We start from the raw sequence: 19,995 nt of genomic DNA on the forward strand, positions 1-19,995 counted from the left end.
TATGTTAGAATTTTACTGCTGATAGCTCACTGACATTTGGGGTTTAAAAATGGAAAGTTTTTGTATCAAATCCTGTAAAAGGATACTGAATTGACAGATTTACAGCGTAACAACCCAATTCAAACTACAAACCTTGCAAAAACTCCAATTTCAGTCAAAGTGCAATATCCTTAGATTCTGCAACTTCAAATTTTGAAAATGCATATGGCAGACAGACTTCAAGTAACAAAGCCCTAACAACTCCACAGGAAGTTTGCAGAATGGCCACTCTGTTATCTATAAGGTCAGAACAGCAAAGGTCTTTTTCAGCAGGAAGTTAGAAAAACGAATTTATTTTTCTTTCTAAGCACAGATAAGGGGGATTGAACTTACAGACAACACTGGTATACAAACATAAGAGACATGAATTTTACTATTTCAGGACAATAGAGGTGAAATCCTCAAAATAATCATATAAACCTGTTAAAAAACAAAAATGGTCCATCCTGGAAAATGTGTTAAAGAAAACACAAAAGGGCAAAGCCACACAAATACATCCACAGATATCAGTAAGGACGGCTTGAGCAAAGAGACTAGCTTTTGTTCACCAAAAGCAGATTTCTTTGCAGAAGAGCTGACAGATTTAAATTATTTTGCTATATTACAAAACAAAGTAAGCTCCACCAACATAGTATACACTACACAACACGAAGGCACAAAATACAGTGCGTCACAGTCCAATTCACTCTCACCCTGGTTTTCAGGAAGTCTGACTCCCCTTGGTACTAAGAAATCTCTGTTGGAGTGTTTATTATGTGCCATTCCAGGCACCCAAAAAGTATACTCTCTACAACAGAGTCGCTCTTAAATATCACTCAACACTTATTTGTAAAAATAAGTTTAAAGTATGACCTCAAATCTTAGGACAACATCTAAAAATTGAGTAACTTCTCAAACATAGTATTTTGCCATAACTGTATGAAGATCCCATATAAATATATCTAGTGACTTATGGCTGGCTATGATAAAAAGCTAGTGTCCGGGCGCGGTGGCTCAGGCCTGTAATCCCAGCACTTTGGGAGGCCGAGGCGGGCGGATCACGAGGTCAAGAGATCGAGACCATCCTGGTCAACATGGTGAAACCCCGTCTCTACTAAAAATACAAAACAGGCCGGGTGCGGTGGCTCAAGCCTGTAATCCCAGCACTTTGGGAGGCCGAGGCGGGTGGATCACGAGGTCAAGAGATCGAGACCATCCTGGTCAACATGGTGAAACCCCGTCTCTACTAAAAATACAAAAAATTAGCTGGGCATGGTGGCGTGTGCCTGTAGTCCCAGCTACTCGGGAGGCTGAGGCAGGAGAATTGCCTGAACCCAGGAGGCAGAGGTTGTGGTGAGCCGAGATTGCGCCATTGTACTCCAGCCTGAGTAACAAGAGCGAAACTCCGTCTCAAAAAAAAAAAAAAAAAGCTAGTGACTTCCATCTGTTTGAAAACCATGCTGATGGTGTTTTCACAGAGAGAGTTACAGAAGTAAAATGTGAGACTTGGAAACCAAACAAAGAGTGCTGTGCTTTCACACATTTGGCTGGTGACAGCTGTCAGCGTCAGCCAATGAACCACACACCCAGATACAAGGCGAAAAAAAACGGACACACTTGCTGAGTGCTCTGAACCTGAGATGAATCCTTGGTGCTCAGTGAAAACCTTTGGTGTTGAATATGCAGTCATCACAGCGTAGCTCCGGCCCTTCCTCCTGACACACTTCCATGGTCAATAGCTCTTCCCATGAAGAGGCCAAACCCATTCTTCACTTTCACTTTTGGATCAAATCCTTGTGAAACTAAAACCTTATAAATACCACAGGCTCAATAAATTATTAATTAGTTCACTGTTGCATCGACTCTGATAACCTAGAAGACTTGTACTAGGCAAATTAACTCCTGTTTCTTACCTCATCATTGATAACCTCAGATTTTTCTTTCTCCTCTTCCTCCTCCTCCTCCTCCTCTTCGATGTCCAAATCATTCTGCCTAAGATACGCTTGTAATGGGGCATAATGTTTCTTCTTGAAAGCTAAGAAATCCATCATATTCCCTTGAAAATGTTGCAAGAAAAACAGTTCAATCAAGTACTCCTTGAAGACCTCCTTCAGCGCCTGCATCTCCTGGTAATGATAGTCCAGGCACTGCTTCCTCATCTGCGCCATCTCCGGAGAAGCTGGGGGAATCTCCTCTAACTTCCTGGGCGCCTTCTTCACTCCCATGTTCCCCGCAGACGTGAGTGGGAGGCTGGAAAGGCCTGGGGGCACGGCAGTCCTGGAAGGGCTGGTGGGCGGGGGTGGGGAGGTCATCCCAAACCCCGCTGCGCCCCCAGCCCCAGGCAGCAGCACGCTGGGCGTCCTCTCGAAGCCCAAGGATCGGGGCAGCGGCGGCCCCTGCAGCACCTGCTGCTGCTGGACCAGCTGGCCCTGGATGATGCTGCTGATCTGAGGTGGCAGGTTGGCCGTGGTGATGTGGCTTGGGCTGGCCAGGGGCTGCAGGCCGGCCCCACCCGCAGCCGCAGGGCTCTGGGGTCCCAGGTGGTGGATGGTGCCCCCTGACTGTGTGTGGGGCTGGGAGAGTCTCCGCTCTCGGACCGTGATGGGTGTGCCCGCGTGCTGGAGCTGAACCTGGGCCCCCTGGGCGATCTGGGTGAGTCCTGACCCATCCTGAAACACAAAGTGTCCGCCACTGGATGGGCTCAAGCTGATCTGCCTCACCAGTACGCTGGCATCCACGAAGCCCCCGGTGGGGCTGCTGCTGCAGAGACCCAGCCCAGGGCCAGGGGCACCTGCACGCACATTCTGCAGGGCCTGCCCCGGCCCAGGGCTGGGCTGCGTAGGGCTCTGGGTCTGGACCTGCTGGGACAGCGGGGACGTGACCTGAATGTATGACGGAGACCCGTGCTCAAACCGCCGAGGCTGAGTGCTGAACTGGAAGCCTGGAGAGGTGGGGCTGGGGAGCGGCAGTGGGGCCAGTGTGATCTGCTGGTTTCCCCCGACGACAGGGCCCACACTCTGCAGGGTGATGTTCACATTCTGCCCGGTCGCAGGGCTCCTACTCATCAGCTGCTGTATTTGATAACTGGGAGACTGGGGTGCCGACGGGCTGGCTGAGGGAGCGAAGGGAGCCGCAGGGGATGGGGGCGGGTTGGGGTGGGCCGGCTGCTCCTCACCCTCGCTGCCAGGGCAGGTCCTGGGCCTCTGCAGCTGATGCTGGACGTTCTGAGGGCCAGTGCCATGGTGCATGATCACCTCCCTTCTGTATCCAACGTGTGGTTCTCCTAAAAATTACAATTACAATCAAGTTACTTGAGGGCAAACCTAATTGTTTACCACTTAGCACTGAAAAGGTACTCTGAAGGTATATTTTCACCACATCTGATTCAAATGACAGAGCTGACACACTCAGTACCGCACAGCTAGAGAAACGTGTCCTCAGTCACTGCTGTGCCTGGGGTGGGCCCCACAGGAGTGGGTGGGTCATCTAAACCACCTACTGCGGACGTAGCGAGCACCGCTGACCTCAACAGCTAACCCGTGTGGGTGCTCGGTGAGACCAGGCCAACCCTCAAACCCGCACAGCCGCCCTGTAGGGTAGGCAGTACTCATGCCCCATTTGAAGGACGAAGAGAAAGAGCTACAGGAATGTCTGTGAGCCGTTCAAGGCCACAAAGCCAGTAGGGAGAAGGGCAAGGTCTGAACCCAACACTCGTGCTGTGACCTATAAGCCCCTTTCCAGCCTCTGCCCACCTCCTCCTATGGACGGACAGCTCCCTGCTCACTGCTGCCCAGTGCCCAGGAGGCATTCTGTGACTCCTGCTGAACGAACATGTGCAGCACCACCTCGCCAAAAGCAAATATCCAGCTCTCCCCAGCCAGTAGTTCTTATCGACCTCCAGACTACCTCAACTGCAAACTCTCCTCTTGCAAATCCAGTTGAAAGACACTGAGCCACAGGTGTGTGTCAGGCCCTGTGCTACTGCCGGAGAGTAGAGACAGACATAGGTAAGACAGTCCTTGCCCTGGAGAGGCTGCCACCGTACGCCAGGAGCTAGGAGAAAACATGACATCAAGTCCTGGAGTGGAAGGTAGGGAATGGCCTCAGATCTCAATGTTCTCCGTAAGAGCACACAGAGAGAAGACACTGCGAGAAGGTCTCAAGGGAGAAAGAAGGGAGATGGCCAGGATCTGGCTCTCACTCTGGGGTGAGCTGCCTTTCTGGCTCTGCAAACTCTCTGTGAGGCTGTACCATAATCTCAAAGGAGCTGTAACCCAAACGCTGCTGAGCACAAGTGGACAAGAAACAGCAGCAGAAGAGCAGAAGGGACCACTGAGAAAAGTCAGCTTTCAGGACAGGACGAAGCAGAGGATGGAGCAGACAAGGGTAATCCTGGGGTGAGACAGAGTCAGACCTGGGCTAGGCTCCAGTGTCTACACGGGAAAGCGGGGCTAAAGATAAGCAGTGAGCCCCACCACTGCAGCACCTCGCCCCATCTGTTCCCCACCGTGGTCACCCTTTCTCTCCTAAGAAAAGCAAGCATGCAAATGCAGTGGTGAGTGGGGCCTGCCACCCAACTCAGTGCCAGCGTTCCAAGAGGAGATGTGGGACACTGTCCCCCAGCAAGGGGTCGGTTGCTTGGATCTATGTAATAGCTAATTTCTGTCATAAAGGAACAAAAATCTCATTCAAGTTTTCAAGGGAAGCAGATGGAGAAAAACTGACTCTTGGTGGCACAGTTCAGCACTGAGCCAGCGAGTCAGAAGCCACACCACCCCCGATATTCTGGTTCACACTCAGGCCCACCACGTAAGCCAGCCCGGCCTGGGTGCCACCATTTAAGACTTCTCAAGTCCTGCTAGACACACCCAGCTGCCCTTGTCTTCTTGGGGTGCTGGCTGGACAGCTACCAGAGAGCTTCTTCCTGTTTCCCCCAAGACAATCAAGACCCCTGTTCATTGCAAGGGCATCACTGCGTATCTCTATGAGAAAATGTACAATGGATTTTTTAAAATCATGAACCTAAAGAAGATGAAAAATGGCTGGGCATGGTGACTCATGCCTGTAATCCAGCACTTTGGGAGGCCGAGGCGGGCGGATGACTGTAGGGTCCAGCCCCTCTACAGGTGTGGAGACGAGAAAGTGTGGAAATAAAAGACACAAGACACCAAGAAAGAGAAAACAGAGTTGGGCCCAGGGGTCCACTGCCAACCAAAGCACGGAGTCTGGTGGTGGCACCGAGTGCCTGGACACTCTGCCTTTTATTGAGTACAAAACAGAGGGCAGGGTAGGTAGGGTGAGGTAATGGTGGTCAGTGACAGAGTCAGGTCAATCACGTGTGTTGGAGACAGGGGCCCAGGTCTTTCAAGTAGACGAATCAAGGAGAAAACCTAATGAGTCAGCACTTTTCTCATACTTGTCAAGAAAGAACACAGGCATTAAGATTTGTTACTATTATTGATTATATCCTCTAAGAAAAAGAGAAACCAGGTGCGGCATCAGAACATGAAAGTAGACACGGAACGTGACCACGGAAGCACAGCATCGCACAGAGATAATCAAGCCCCCGGATGTCTGCAGCCCTAGCCGACAGACGTCAAGCCCACCCCAAGAGCTTGGAGGAGCGGAGTTTTCTCCTAACTCCCCTGAGGAAGAAGACACCTCGGACGTTCTGGACGTCTCCTTCCCTGGCTGGCTACACAGCAGGTGCTTTCCCAGCACTGGCGCTGCCACACAGCCGAGGCGCCCTCCAACAGCCCTTATGTGGGCCTGACAGAGGGCTTAGAGCATCTTGCCTTAGGATCACAATGTCGCCTCAGTTCTGTGCTTCATAACCTGATAATCAGTAAAATTAAAAGTATATACTGAGCACATATATTTCTGTGATTACATGTGAATAACTACATGATTGCTTATGATTATATATAGGAGTAATTATGTAACTCTAATTCTTTTCTTGTTCTGTGTTCGTATGGGAACAGGCTGAGGCTTCAGACCCTTGCCCCGGCACTTGTGGGGTCTCCCATGGGGTCTCCCCACAACAGATCACTAAGTCAAGAGATCGAGACCATCCTGGCCAACACAGTAAAACCCCGTCTCTAATAAAAATACAAAAATTAGCTGAATGTGGTGATGTATGCCTGTAGGCCCAGCTATTCAGGAGGCTGATGCAGGAGACTCACTTGAACCCGGGAGTCGGAGGTTGCAGTGAGCCGAGATTGCGCCACAGCACTCCAGCCTGGCAACAGCCTGGCCAAAAAAAAAAAAAAAAAATGGCCAGGCATGCCTCACATCTGTAATGCCAGCACCTGGGAAGGCTGAGGTAGGAGGATCACTTGAGGTCAGGAGTTCAAGATCAGCCTAGGCAACATAGTAAGACCCCATCAAGAAAAATACAAAAATTAGCCAGCCATGGTCGCAGTGTGGTAGCCTGTAGTCTCAGCTACTCAGGAGGCTAAAAGAGGGGATAGCCTGAGCCCAGGAAATTGATGCTGCAATGAAGAACTTCTCAAAAAAAGAAGTTCTAAAACTTGCAAGGCTCTGGCCAGGCACGGGGGCTCACATCTGTAATCCCAGCACTTCGGGAGGCCGAGGTGGGTAGATCACCTGAGGTCAGGAGTTCGAGACCAGCCTGACCAACATGGTGAAACCCTGTCTCTATAAAAAAATTAAAAATAATAAAACTTACAAGGCTCTTACAAGTTTCAGGTACCTGGCTAAAATACATGTATATACGAAATCAAAAACTACGTAATTTATAAATGCACAAGTATATTCCTAACAAACATTTAAGGAGTGCATAGGGAGGAACAGGACCACAGAGAAACACATGAGCACACCCCTCCCACCACCCAGCAGAGGGCGCATCAGAGTGGGTGCAGGGGACAGGAGCTCGAGGGCAGTTAACAACGCTTATTTATTGATTGATTTATTTTTTGAGACGGCAGAGCCTTGCTCTGTCACCCAGGCTGCAGTGCAGTGGCACAATCTCAGCTCACTGCAACCTCCAACTCCCAGGTTTGAGTGATTCTCCTGCGTCAGCCTTCTGAGTAGCTGGAACTACAGGCATACATCTCCATGCTCAGCTAATTTTTGTATTTTTAGTAGAGACAGGGTTTCACCATGTTGGACAGGATGGTCTCACTCTCCTGACCCCGTGATCCACCTGCCTCGGCCTCCCAAAGTGCTGGGATTACAGGCATGAGCCACCGCGCCTGGCCAACTGTTTTGAAAGTGTCTATTACTTTCAAAACAAGCTTCTGTTCCTGATCTCATTCAACAAGCATTATGACAGGAGATCAGTGTGAAACTGGCACAAAAGCTGAATTAACATAGATAGAGTATATTCAGGATTATTTCCTTACAAAACAAATCCAGGATGTCAAAGGAGATCAGTAAAAGAAAATGAGGGCTGGAAAGAAATTCTCTCACATATAGTAATTCGCAAATCCAAGGGAAAGGCAAGAATTGGGAATTTTAAAGTTATGTTACAAAAACAAATTAATGAATTGAGAAAATTTAGCTTGAACTCTCATCACAAATCATACGTCATAATAAATTAAGCGCTGGGCATGGTGGCTCACACCAGTAATCCTCACACTTTGGAAGCCCAAGGCGGGCGTATAACTAAAGGTCAGAAGTTCAACAGCAGCCTGACTAACCTGGTGAAACCCATCACTACTAAAAATACAAAACATTAGCTAGCCGCCGTGGCAGGTGCCTGTAGTCCCAGCTACTCTGGAGAATGAGGAAGGAGAATGGTTTGAACCAGAGAGGCAGAGAAGGCAATGAACTGAGATCGTGCCACTGCACTCCTGGTCAACAGAGCAAGACTCTATCAAAAAAAAAAAAAAAAAAAGTTAAATAAGGTGGAAGTGACGATATGCAAAGACCTTCTCTTACACTCTGAACATAAATAATTTTTAAATTTTATTTTTAAAACAATGCACCAGCCGGGTGCAGTGGCTCAAGCCTGTAATCCCAGCACTTTGGGAGGCTGAGGTGGATGGATCATGAGGTCAAGAGATCGAGACCATCCTGATCAACATGGTGAAACCCCGTCTCTACTAAAAATACAAAAAACTAGCTGGGCATGGTAGCGCGTGCCTGTAATCCCAGCTACTCAGGAGGCTGAGGCAGGAAAATTGCCTGAACCCAGGAGGCAGAGGTTGCGGTGAGCCGAGATTGCGCCATTGCACTCCAGCCTGGCTAACAAGAGCGAAACTCCGTCTCAAAAAAAAAAAAAAAAAAAAAAAAAAAAAGCAGAAACCCATGAAGGAAAGCCTGAGATTACAGGCCCAACAGATACTGGGTCCAGAAGAAAACACTGAAAACCAGGATTTCAACAAGGCAATGGGTACACAAACGCCTCTACAGACGACTGAGAAGCAAGGCTCCCCAAGGGAAACCAGGGACTGGGTCACTGCTCTTCCACTTCCTCTTTTAGTAAAAAGAGGCTAAAAAGGCCAGGCGACATGGCTCACGCCTGAAATCCCAGCACTTTAGGAGGCCAAGGCGGGCAGATCACCTGATTCAGGAGTTCAAGACCAGCCTGGCCAATATGGCAAAACCCTACTAAAAACACACAAAAAAATTAGCCAGTTGGGGTGGTGGCCATCTGTAATCCCAGCTACTCGAGAGACTGAGGCAGGAGAATCGCTTGAACCTAGGAGGTGGAGGTTGCAGTGAGTTGAGATCACGCCATTACACTACAGCCTAGGAAACAAGCAAAACTCCGTCTCAAAAAAAAAAGAAAAGAAAAGAAAAGAAAAGGCTGAAAAGCTCTATCAGCCTACCGCAGGCTGCAGCCAGCTCTAGCTGTGAAGCAGGCCCACCCAAGCACACACTGTCATCAGCACTGAGACTTACTGTGGAGCCTCAACGGAAATAAGACGCTGTATTTCCCACTGAGGACCCCAGAGACTGAGCTGGGACAAAGAAGGCAAAGTTCGATTCCCATACAAAAGAAGCCCCAAAACAAAGCTGAGGGACAGGCGGGCAGGGAGAAAAAACAGAAGAATTTCAATGAAAGGAAACAGAATGATGGACAACACCTGTGGACGGTCCTTACTAAGAGACACCACGGCAGCCAGCATAGGATGCCAAACCTTGCACAAACGAAGGCAAGACCTGGTGACTACATCCTTCCGGAACAGCCCCACCTGCAACTTGACTCAAGCCACTCCCTCACCTTTCCTCTCTGCCTCCCAAAATCCGAGATCTACCTACAGCATGAGGTCCCTGCTGCGCGATCGGAGGAGCTGTTTCCCTCCTCTAACTCATTAGCATTCCAAGCCAATAATAAAGCGACACTTCTTTTTTTTTTTTTTTTTTTTTTTTTTTTTTTGAGACAGAGTCTCACTCTCTCGCCAGGCTGGGGTGCAGTGGCACAATCTCGGCTCACTGCAAACTCTGCCTTCCAGATTCAAGCAATTCTTCTGCCTCAGCCTCCAGAGTAGCTGGGACTACAGGAACACACCACCACGCCCAGCTAATTTTTGTATTTTTTTAGTAGAGATGGGGTTTCACCATGTTGGTCAGGATGGTCTCGATCTCTTGACCTCATGATCCGCCCGCCTCAGCCTCCCAAAGTGCTGGGACTACAGGCTTAAGCCATTGCGCCCGGCTAAAGTGCCACTTCTAATTATTAATCCCATCTGTACGCCTAGCTCCCTACCAAATCCACCTGTTTTTAAAAAAGAACTTTTGCATTAATCTACTTATCCAACAGATAGTTACTGCGCATTTACTATGCCAGACACTGTCCGACACACTAGGAATCTAAGAGTGAACAAGACAAGTGGCCCATGCCAGGTACCAAGTGCAGCGGAAGAGACTCTGCAGAGAGGGGAGAGCTACCGGGTGGAGCCGGGCCAGTGGCTGTCACACAGGGCAATGAGGGAAGGCCTCTCTGAAGAATTTTGAAAGGAGAACACACTGGGTGAGCGTGAGACCCATGGCCAAGCAAGGCCCAGTGTGCTAGGCAGAAGCAACATGTGCCCAAGCCATGAGCCAGGTGTGGATGGTGGCTCAAGGAGAGTGGCTGGAGCCATAAGGTGAGGAGTTGGGTGCTGGGTCACAATGCCACAGAGACAGCAGAGGCCTGGTCACAAATCGCCTCCAGAAACTGCCTTCGGAACACTGGCCTTTGGTCTGAAAATGAGAAACCATGAAGGTAGCAGAGAAGTACATGATGTGATGTCTGTGTAAACACATCACCCAACCGCTGTGCTGAGAGTAAACTGAAAAGTCAGGTTTGAGAGCACTCTGGAAAGCACTGACAGGTCCAATTTAGGACACAGAAGAAACACACAGTTCACTCAAAGGTGCTGTAACCAGAGCAACAGGAAGAGCAAAGCTGCCCCTGACTGAGGTCGTGTAAAAGTGGCAGCGTGGCTGGAAAGACCCAGCCAGATGTAACGCAGGCCATGCCAACATGCTATATTCAGCCGTGATACATGGGTATATTACCTGGGACTTACAGACCAGAGAAAGGGTCTGAGGATGGCCCTGAGTCAGTGTAGCATTTACCAGGAACAGAGATGAGAAGGGACCAGCTGGTAAGCTAAATGGAGAACCATTCAAGAGGGGTGTCTCCATGCCTGAGATCATGTTTTAAGGAAGCCACGAGCTGCTGTTAAAGAGGCTGCTGAAGGGGGACCTGGCAATGTGGAGGCACCAGAATCCCAAAGGAGTTGTTTCAGTGGAGGGATAGGAACCAAAAGCTTAAATGAAGTTGGTTTAAGAGACCAGGAGAAGAGGAAATGGTGACAGACACAAAATCCTTCTGGATCTTGGTATAATGGAAAGCTAAGACCTCAAAAGGGTAGCTGGGGCCGGGCGCGGTGGCTCAAGCCTGTCATCCCAGCACTTTGGGAGGCCGAGGCGGGTGGATCACGAGGTCAAGAGATCGAGACCATCCTGGTCAACATGGTGAAACCCTGTCTCTACTAAAAATACAAAACATTAGCTGGGCATGGTGGCGTGTGCCTGTAATCCCAGCTACTCAGGAGGCTGAGGCAGGAGAATTGCCTGAACCCAGGAGGCGGAGGTTGCGGTGAGCCGAGATCGCGCCATTGCACTCCAGCCTGGGTAATAAGAGCGAAACTCCGTCTCAAAAAAAAAAAAAAAAAAAAAAAAAAGGGTAGCTGGGGGGATTATGTGGGGTCAAGGGTCTGCCTGTGAATGAGAATTCTCTGGAGACAAAGTAAGCAGAAGGCAAGACTGAAGCACACTAGGGCTATGGCCTTGAGCAGGCAACAAGAGCGGACCCAACAATCCAAGAGATAACATCAAAAATCTCTCACAGAGAACAGCACCAACAAACGTCTATGTAGGGTTTCAACGGTACATCATTGTGCCAACTCTGTTTTAAAGCACAAGAAGTCGTATCACATAATCCCAATTACTTAAATTAGAACAAAAGGCCATAAGGAAACCGTTAGTCGTACTTATCTCTGGGTAGCAGAATGACAATTTTTTAAATATATTTTTGTTTCTCGCAGCTGTTCAGAGTGACCCACAGAAAAATTACAAAAATCACTTAAGTGCACACATTCTCAAAAAAAAAAAAAAAAAAAAAAAAAAACAGGGAACACAAGAAAACAAAAAAGAATACAACTCATCCATAGACCCAGAGACGCCCGATTAACGTGGCCAGGCGCGGTGGCTCGTGCCTACAGTCCCAGCATTGGAAGGCCGAGAAGGGAGGACTGTGAGCTCAGGAGTTCGAGACCGGCCTGAGCAACATAGCAAGAGCCCAGCTCAAAAAATAAAAATTTGGCCGGGCGTGGAGGCTCACGACCGTAATCCCAGAACTTTGGGAGCCTGAGGCGAGAACACTGCCTGAACTCAGGAGTTCGAGACCAGCCTGGACAACACAGCGAAACCCCGGTCTGCACCAAAATACAAAAAAATGAGCCGGGGTGGCGGCGCGCGCCCGTAGTCACAGCTACTCGGAGGCTGAGGCAGGAGAGTCGCTGGCACCCGGGAGGCGGAGGCTGCAGAGAGCCGAGATCGCGCCACTGCACTCCGGCCTGGCGACAGAGCGAGACTTCGTCTCCAAAAAACAAATAAATGAATAAAAATAAAGCATCAGCCGGGCATGGCGGCCCAGGCCCGCGGTCCCAGCCGCCCGGGAGGCAGAGGCTGCAGGAGCCGCGATCGCGCCGCCGCACTCCCGCCCGGCACGGAGCGAGACACCGTCCGGAACCGCAGACCCAGCACCGGGACGCGCCGGGGTCCTGCCACCGACCGGGCGGCCGCCGCGCGCAGGGGCGTGGGGGAGGCGCTCCCGGAGGACGGGGCGGCAGGAGCGCACTCGGACCGTCCCGCCGCCCCCTCCCCGCACCTCGGCGCCGCGTCCGCGACCGTGACCGCGGGGGAAGCGCACGCGCTCGCCGGGGGCAACGGCCGCCCCCGCAGCCCCGAGACCCAGGGGCCGCGGGCCCGGGGGCCCAGGGACACCAGCGCGGGCCGCGCGACCTCTCGGCGCCGGGCGCCGCGACGCCAAAGCCCCGGGCCCGCGGCCCTCAGACCGGCCGCCCGCCCGCCCGGGGCCGCACACGGCAGCCGCCACGGCCTGGTCCCCACGCGACGCCCGCGGCCGAGGCTCTGCGACCCCGGGCCCAGAGCGCCGCCGCCCGGAGAGCTTCCCGCGCCCGTCCCGCGCCTCCGCCCTCACTCACCCTGGGCCTCGGGGCTGCGCTCCGGCCGCGGCGGGAGGGCTGGAGGCTGGAGGCGGCGCCGCAGCCGCTCAGAGCATCCGGGACAGCGGCGGGAGGAAGCGGCGGCGCGGCTGCTACGGCGAGCCGGAAGGGACGCGCGCCGCCGCGCCCGCAGCTGCGCTTCCGCGGCGCCGAACTGACCGCGCGAGGGCGCAGGAGAGCCATGGTGCCGCGACGCTCGGCTGGGCGGGAGGGGGCGGGGCCGAGGCCGAGACTGACGGGAGGGGGCGGGGCCGGAACTGATGAAGGCGAGGCGGGGCGGGGGCGGGGGCGGGGGCGGGGGCGGGGGCGGGGGCGGGGGCGGAGACTGACGGAGGCGCGGCAGCCCGGCTTTTCCACGCGCAGCTCGGGAAACGAGCCCACGGGGAACAGGAGTGGCCTGCCAGCTCACTCTATGCAGATTCAGCAGATGAACCAGGCTCACATGGAAGACCAAACCGTGTGTGGCCCAGGCTGACCTCGAACTCCTGGGCTGCAGTGATCCTCCTGCCTCAGTCTCCCGAGTACGTAGCACCGTAGACTCGCACCACCACGCCCGGCTTTTTGTATTTTTAGTATAGACGGGATTTCATCAAGTTAGCCAGGCTGGTCTCGAACTCTTGACCTCAGGCAATCCGCCTGCCTCGGTCTTCCAAAGCACTGGGATTACAGCATGAGCCGCCAAGCCTGGCCAAAAACGATAAAACTCTTTCTCAAAAACATAGACGTGGCTGGCACCTGTAATCCCAGCACTTTGGGAGGCTGAGGTGGGTGGATCATCTGAAGTCAAGAGTTCCAGACCAGCCTGGCCAACATGGTGTAACCCCATCTTTACTAAAAATACAACATATTAGCAGGGCCTGGTGGTGGGCATCTGTAGTCCCAATTACTCGGGAGGCTGAGGCAGGAGAATCACTTGAACCCAGGAGGCTGAGATTGCAGTGAGCCGAGATCATGCCACAGCACTCCAGCCTGGCGACAGAGCTATGTCTCCAAATAAAGAAAGACATAGGCGTGAATCTTCAGGGCTCTGGGTTAGGAAATGGTTTCTCAGATATCACACTGAAAACACCTAACAAAAGAAACATAGATACGTTGGACAGCATCAAAATTTAAAACTTTTGTGCTGCAAATAACACCATTTAAAAAAAATAATCCACATAGCAGGAAGAAATACTTGAAAATCATGTGTCTGACATGGAACTTGTGTCCAAAATAAAGAATTTACAACAAAGCAATTAAAAGACAGGCCAGTCATGGTGGCTCTTGCCTGTAATTCTAGCACTTTTGGAGGCTGAGGCAGGTGTATCCCTTGAGCCCAAGAGTTCAAGACCAGCCTGGGCAACATGGAAAGACCCCACCTCTACAAAAAGTTTTAAAATTAGCCAGTCATGGTGGCATACATCTGTAGTCCCAGCTGCTTAGGAGTCTGAGGAGGGAGGATCACTTGAGCCCAAGGAGGCTGAGGGTATAGGAAGCCATGATCATGCCTCTGCACTCCAGTCTGGGTAAGAGTGAGACTCTGTCCCAAAAAAAAGGAAAAAAAAAATTAAAAATGGACAAAGGTCTTGAATATGTATGCTTCAAAAGATGTATAAATGACCAAGCACAGGAAGAGATGTTCAGTGTCATTAGACATTAAGGAAACACAAATCAAAACCACAACCAAATACCACTTCATCCACTCAGATGCCTAGAATCAAAAAGTCGGTAACAGGCCAAGTATGGTGGCTCACGCCTGTAATCCTAATGCTTTTGTAGGCTAAAGAGGGAGGATCACTGGAGCCCAGGAGTTCAAGACCAGCCCAGGCATCGTAGCAAGACCCCATCTCAACAAAAATGTAAAAATCAGCCAGGTATGGTGGTTCTCATCTGCAATCCCCGCTGCTTAAGAGGACGAGGCAAGGGGATGGCCTGAGCCCAGCAGTTCCCGGCTGCAGTGAGCTGTCATCGCACCCCTGCACTTGAGCCTGGGCAACAGAGCAAGACCCTGACTCAAGGGAAAAAATAGGTAACAGCAGTGCAGGTGAGAAGGTGAAGAAATCAGAACCCTCATACACTGCCACTTTCGAAAATACAGGCAGTTCCTCAAAAAGTTAAACATACCCGGTGTTTCAGAAAAAAAACTATTTAAAAAAAAGTTAAACATAGAGTTACTACATGGCCCAGCTATCCCACTCGTAAGGTTATACCCAAGGGAAAAGCCCATATCAACAGAAAAGTATGTACACAAATGTTCTTAGGAGCATTATTCAGAATAGCCAAAAAGTGGAAATGACCCAAATATCCATCAGCGGATAAGTGGCCAAACAAAACGTCACACATCCATATAATGAAATATTGTCCAGCACGAAAAGAAGGGCTGGGCAAGGAGGAAAGGCTGAGAAAGGGTGGAACTTGGATGAACCTTGAAAACATCATCCTGAAAGAAAAGCCAGGCAGACACAGAAGGCCACATAGTTTCACTTCATTTATATAAAATCTACAGAATTCATGAATTCATAGAGGTGGAACGTAGATGAGGCCAGGCACGCTGACTCACGCCTGTAATCTCAGCATTTTTGAGATTTGCCAAGGCAGGCAGATCACTTGAGGTCAGGAGTTCAAAACCAGCCTGGCCAACGTTGTAAAACTCCGTCTCTGCTAAAAATACAAAAACTGGCCAGGTGCGTTAGCTCACGCCTGTAATCCCAGCACTTTGGAAGGCCAATGCAGACGGATCACAAAGTCAGGAGTTCGAGACCAGCCTCACCAATATGATGAAACCGCGCCTCTACTTTAAAAAAAAAAAAAAATACGAAAGTTGGCTGGGTGTGGTGGCAAGTGCCTATAGTCCCGGCTACTTGGGAGGCTGAGGCAGAGAATTGCTTGAACCCAGGAGACAGAGGTTGCAGAGAGCCAAAATCACACCACTGCACTCCAGCCTGGGAGACAGAGTGAGACTGTGTCTCAAAAAATATATATACAAAAATTAGCCGCACGTGGTGGTGCAATGCCTCTAATCCCAGCTACTTGGGAGGCTGAGATACAAGAATTGCTTGAGCCCAGGAAGTGGAGGTTTCAGTGAGTCAAGATTGAGCCCTTACACTGCACTCTGGGCAACAGAGCAAGACTCCATCTCAAAAATAAATAAAAAAAGAAAGTAAATTAGTGGTTGCCGCGGCGGCGGGGGCTGTGGGGAGAGGACAGGCAGTGACTGCAAATGAATGTGAGGGCTCCTTTTTGAGTTGATAAACATGTTGTGAAATGAGATACTGTTGATGGTTACACAACTTTATAAATTTACTAAAAGTCACTGAATTGGCCAGGCATGGTGGCTCACTCCTGTAATCCCAGCACTTTGGGAGTCTGAGGCAAGCAGATCACGAGGTCAGGAGTTCGAGACCAGCCTGGCCAACATAGTCAAACCCTGTCTCTACTAAAAATACAAAAAATTAGCTGGGCATGGTGGCGCGTGCCTGTAATCCCAGCTACTCAGGAGGCTGAGGCAGGAGAATTGCCTGAACCCAGGATGCGGAGGTTGCGGTGAGCTGAGATCGCGCCATTGCACTCCAGCCTGGGAAACAAGAGCGAAACTCTGTCTCAAAAGCAAAAAACAAAAAATAGCTGGGTGTAGTGGCAGGTGCTTGTAATCCCAGCTACTGGGGAGGCTGAGGCAGAAGAATCACTTAAACCCAGGAGGCGGAGGTTGCACTCCAGCCTGGGTGACAAGAACAAGACTGCAACTCAAAACAAAGAAAGTTACTAAATTGCATACTTTAAAAGGGTGAATGTTTTGGTATGCATGTGAATTATGTCTGAATTTATTTTTTAAAAAAGAAATATGGGCTGTGAGGTGCAGTGATGAATGCTTAACTTTCAACACACGGGAAAGTTTTGGCCGGGCACAGTGTCTCAAACCTGTAATCCCAGCGCTTTGAGAGGCAGAGATGACAGGATCACTTGAACCCAGGAGTTCAAGGCCAGCCTGGCCAACATACTGAGACCTCAGCTCCACAAAATGCAAATAAACTGAAAATTTTAAAGAGAAAAAAAATTGGCTATAAAAGGGAAGAGGCAGAGGGAAGGTTGAAGGGGATAAAATGAGTCGGGTAACAGAGGAGTGATTCTGCATGTTCAGGTGCTGGGAGGCGGTAGACATGCTGAAGGTACAGGAGAAGAGATGCCGCGTGCAGGCTCCAAGGAGGCAGGACAGTGGTGACGGTGGATGGATCGAGGGCACTGGCACTACAGAGGGAGCCCCTTCCACTGCAAAGCAGGCAGCTCCAGCCTGGGTGGGGACACAAGAGGATGGGAGCTGCTTTTCCTGGCGTCCATTCTCTCATGGAGTGGGAGTGACCTACCTGCTGAGAGCGTGGAACAGTGGGCACTGGTGTGAGGAGCATGGAGGCAATGGGGTATGTTGGTGAAAAGGCACCGATTTAGGGAAGTGCCATGGGACTGTCTGCCAGGAAACTCCGGGTGACTGTTGACCTGTACTCGGGAGGCTGAGGCACGAGAATCACTTGAGCCCAGGAGCTGCAGGTTGCAGTGAGCTGAGATCACATTGCTGCCCTCCAGCCTGGGTGACAGAGTGAGATACCATGACAAAAAAAAAAAAACGTCAGCAGTTGGGTAAAACCACGGCTAGGGGCATTCATGCCATGGCCCCGTCTCAAGGAGGCACGAAATCCTGGAAGAGGTGGACTATGGAATCTAGGCGGGGGCAGCCAGGATGAAGGGGCTGAAGGTGAGAGGAGAGGAGTCGGCGACGTGAAGTGCCGACTCAGCCATGAGCGCAGGACTCGGGACCAAGTTGCAGCTGCTGCTGCCCACGGGGACACGGAGCGTCACCGCACAGCGGACGTTTCCATCCTAGCTCATCTACACTAAGAAAGCCGTCATCATGCCCGTCCCCACCTGACTTCCTGCTTCATTCCCAGGCCTGAAACACTGAGTGCAGTTAAGTGAAATGACGGGTTTGGCAAATTTTTCAGAGTGGCCATTTCAATGAGAAGCTATTGATTTTGGTGAAAATCAATGCATCCTTTTTTTCTTTCACTTTTTGCCTCTTAAGGAATCTTTGGGCCTGGTACAGTAGCTCACAATCCCAGCGCATTGGGATGCTGAGGCAGGAAGATCACTAGAGGCCAGGAGTTTGAGACCGCCTGGGCAACACAGCAAGACCCTGTCTCTAAAAAAAAAAAAAATTAAATTAAATTAGGCCGGGCGTGGTGGTTCACGCCTGTAATCCCAGGACTTTGGGAGGCCAAGGCGGGTGGATCACGAGGTCAAGAGATCGAGACCATCCTGGTCAACATGGTGAAACCTCGTCTCTACTAAAAATACAAAAAATTAGCTGGGCATGGTGGCGCGTGCCTGTAATCCCAGCTACTCAGGAGGCTGAGGCAGGAGAATTGCCCGAACCCAGGAGGCGGAGGTTGCGGTGAGCCGAGATCGCGCCATTGCACTCCAGCCTGGGTAACGAGCGAAACTCTTGTCTCAAAAAAAAAAAAAAAATTAAATTAAATTAGCCTGGCAGGGTGGCATGCCTGTAAGCCCAGCTGCTCAGGACACTGGAGGATCGCCTGAGCCCAGAAGGCGGAGGCTGTCCTGAGCTCTGATTGCACCACTGAACTCCAGCCTGGGTGACAGAACAAGACCTTGTCTCAAAACAGAAAAAAAAAAAAGAAAAAGAAACCTTTTGCCGACCACAGAGCAGTGAAAACATTATCCAGGTTTGCTGGAGATGCATTGCCATCCTTGCAAAAGTTCAGGCATGCTTATATATGCACAGAACTCTCCAGAAGCCACAGGACGCTGGCGAGAGCAGTGGCCTCTGGACAAGGATACTGGGAATCAGAGGTTGAAAGGCAACTTCCCCTTTTTATGTTTTTTTATTTCCTTCCATGTATACATATTATTTTAAAGTATCACATACCCCAGGATCCCTAAAAGTCATTTAAATGGGTCACCCAGGCTGGGGGCGGAGGCTTGCGCCTGTAATCCCAGCTCTTTGGGAGGCCAAGGCAGATGGATCACCTGAGGTCAGGAGTTCCAGACCAGCTTGGCTCACATAGCAAAAGCCCGTCTCTACTAAAGATACGAAAATTAGCTGGGTGTGGTGGTGCACACCTGTACTCCCAGCTACTCTGGAGACTGAGGCAGGAGAATCGCCTGAATCTGGGAGGCGGAGGTTGCAGTGAGCTAAGATTGTGCCACTGCACTCCTGCCTAGGCGACAGAGCAAGACACTGTCTCAAAAGAATTAAAAGTCCGGCTGGGTACGGTGGCTCATGCCTGTAATCCCAGCACTTTGGGAGGACAAGGCGGGCCAATCACCTCAGGTCAGGTGTTCAAGACCACCCTGGCCAACAGGGTGAAACCCTGTCTCTATTAAAAAAAAAAGAAACGTAAAAAGTAATAAAGTCCTGTCTATTACAGGTAAAATTAACACGCTTACAAGCAAGCCCCTGCTAGCTCTCCAAACCCCTTCCGTTCCCTGTCTCCCATTCCCGTTAACGGCCCCAGTTCATCCATCCCTCAAACCCAAAGCCCAGTGGGCCTCACACCTGCACTCCCTGGCTTCCGAACCAGCGAGCCCCCCTGCTCCTCTGGCCAAAACCCCTAAAACCAGCTCTGCTCTGCTGGGCCCCCTACACCCTTGGAGCTCACTGCCCGAAGCGTCTCCCGAGCCCACCTGTCCTCCTCACTGCTCTCCACCCACAGGCATCCACCGAGTCGTGGGCACAGCACGTGGGTCACTCACGTGCCCTCACGCACTGCTGGGACAACAGGCGCCTGCATGTCAGTCACGTGCACTGTTGGGATGTGGGGTGCCTACGCATTAGTCCCGTGCGCCACTGGGACCTGGGCACCAGTGCATTGGTCACGGGTGTCTGTGTGCTGCAGGCTGGGAGGCCGCACGTGTGCACAGCACTTCCCCGACTCGGCCCCTCCCTGGGCTCCCAGCAGCCTTCCTGCCAAGGATCCCCTGCTCCTGGACAACGTAAGGTGTTTAGTTCTGCACTGAGCACCACTCCAAAAGCAGTCTTCCCCAGGCTCCCTGGCGGCCAGGGACGGCAGCAGCAAGGGATGCTGACACACCTGTGGCCAATGACGTAAAGCTGCCGGTGGTGTCTTCCAGAAAGCAGAACTAGGGGCCTGTTCCGACACACACCCCTTCCTTCTGCCCTCTGCCCCAGCCCCACCCGGCTGGCACCAGGACAGTGCAGAGGCAGGTGCCCACCTCAACCAGGGCAAAGGCCACATGCATGGAGCCATCTAGGAAGAGG

At 51.2% G+C, this 19,995-nt stretch overlaps 1 protein-coding gene across 8 annotated transcripts in view; it reads right to left on the reverse strand.

Annotated features, from left to right (window-relative positions):
- The window catches only part of LOC101041575 (E1A-binding protein p400), a 139,734-nt gene extending 126,933 nt beyond the window's left edge, over positions 1 to 12,801 (reverse strand). For all 8 annotated transcript variants that reach the window (XM_074402004.1, XM_074402000.1, XM_074402002.1 and 5 more), the window contains exons 1-2: positions 12,705 to 12,801; positions 1,932 to 3,301 (exon numbers count right to left, since the gene is read on the reverse strand). In XM_074402004.1, the coding sequence (XP_074258105.1) occupies positions 1,932 to 3,266 (1,335 nt within the window). In that variant the 5' untranslated portion in view covers positions 3,267 to 3,301; positions 12,705 to 12,801. The remainder of the gene's footprint in view (positions 1 to 1,931; positions 3,302 to 12,704) is intronic.
- Between the last annotated feature and the right edge of the window lie 7,194 nt (positions 12,802 to 19,995).

Source organism: Saimiri boliviensis, chromosome 7 (genome assembly GCF_048565385.1).
Source record: "Saimiri boliviensis isolate mSaiBol1 chromosome 7, mSaiBol1.pri, whole genome shotgun sequence".
Lineage (NCBI taxonomy): Eukaryota > Metazoa > Chordata > Mammalia > Primates > Cebidae > Saimiri > Saimiri boliviensis.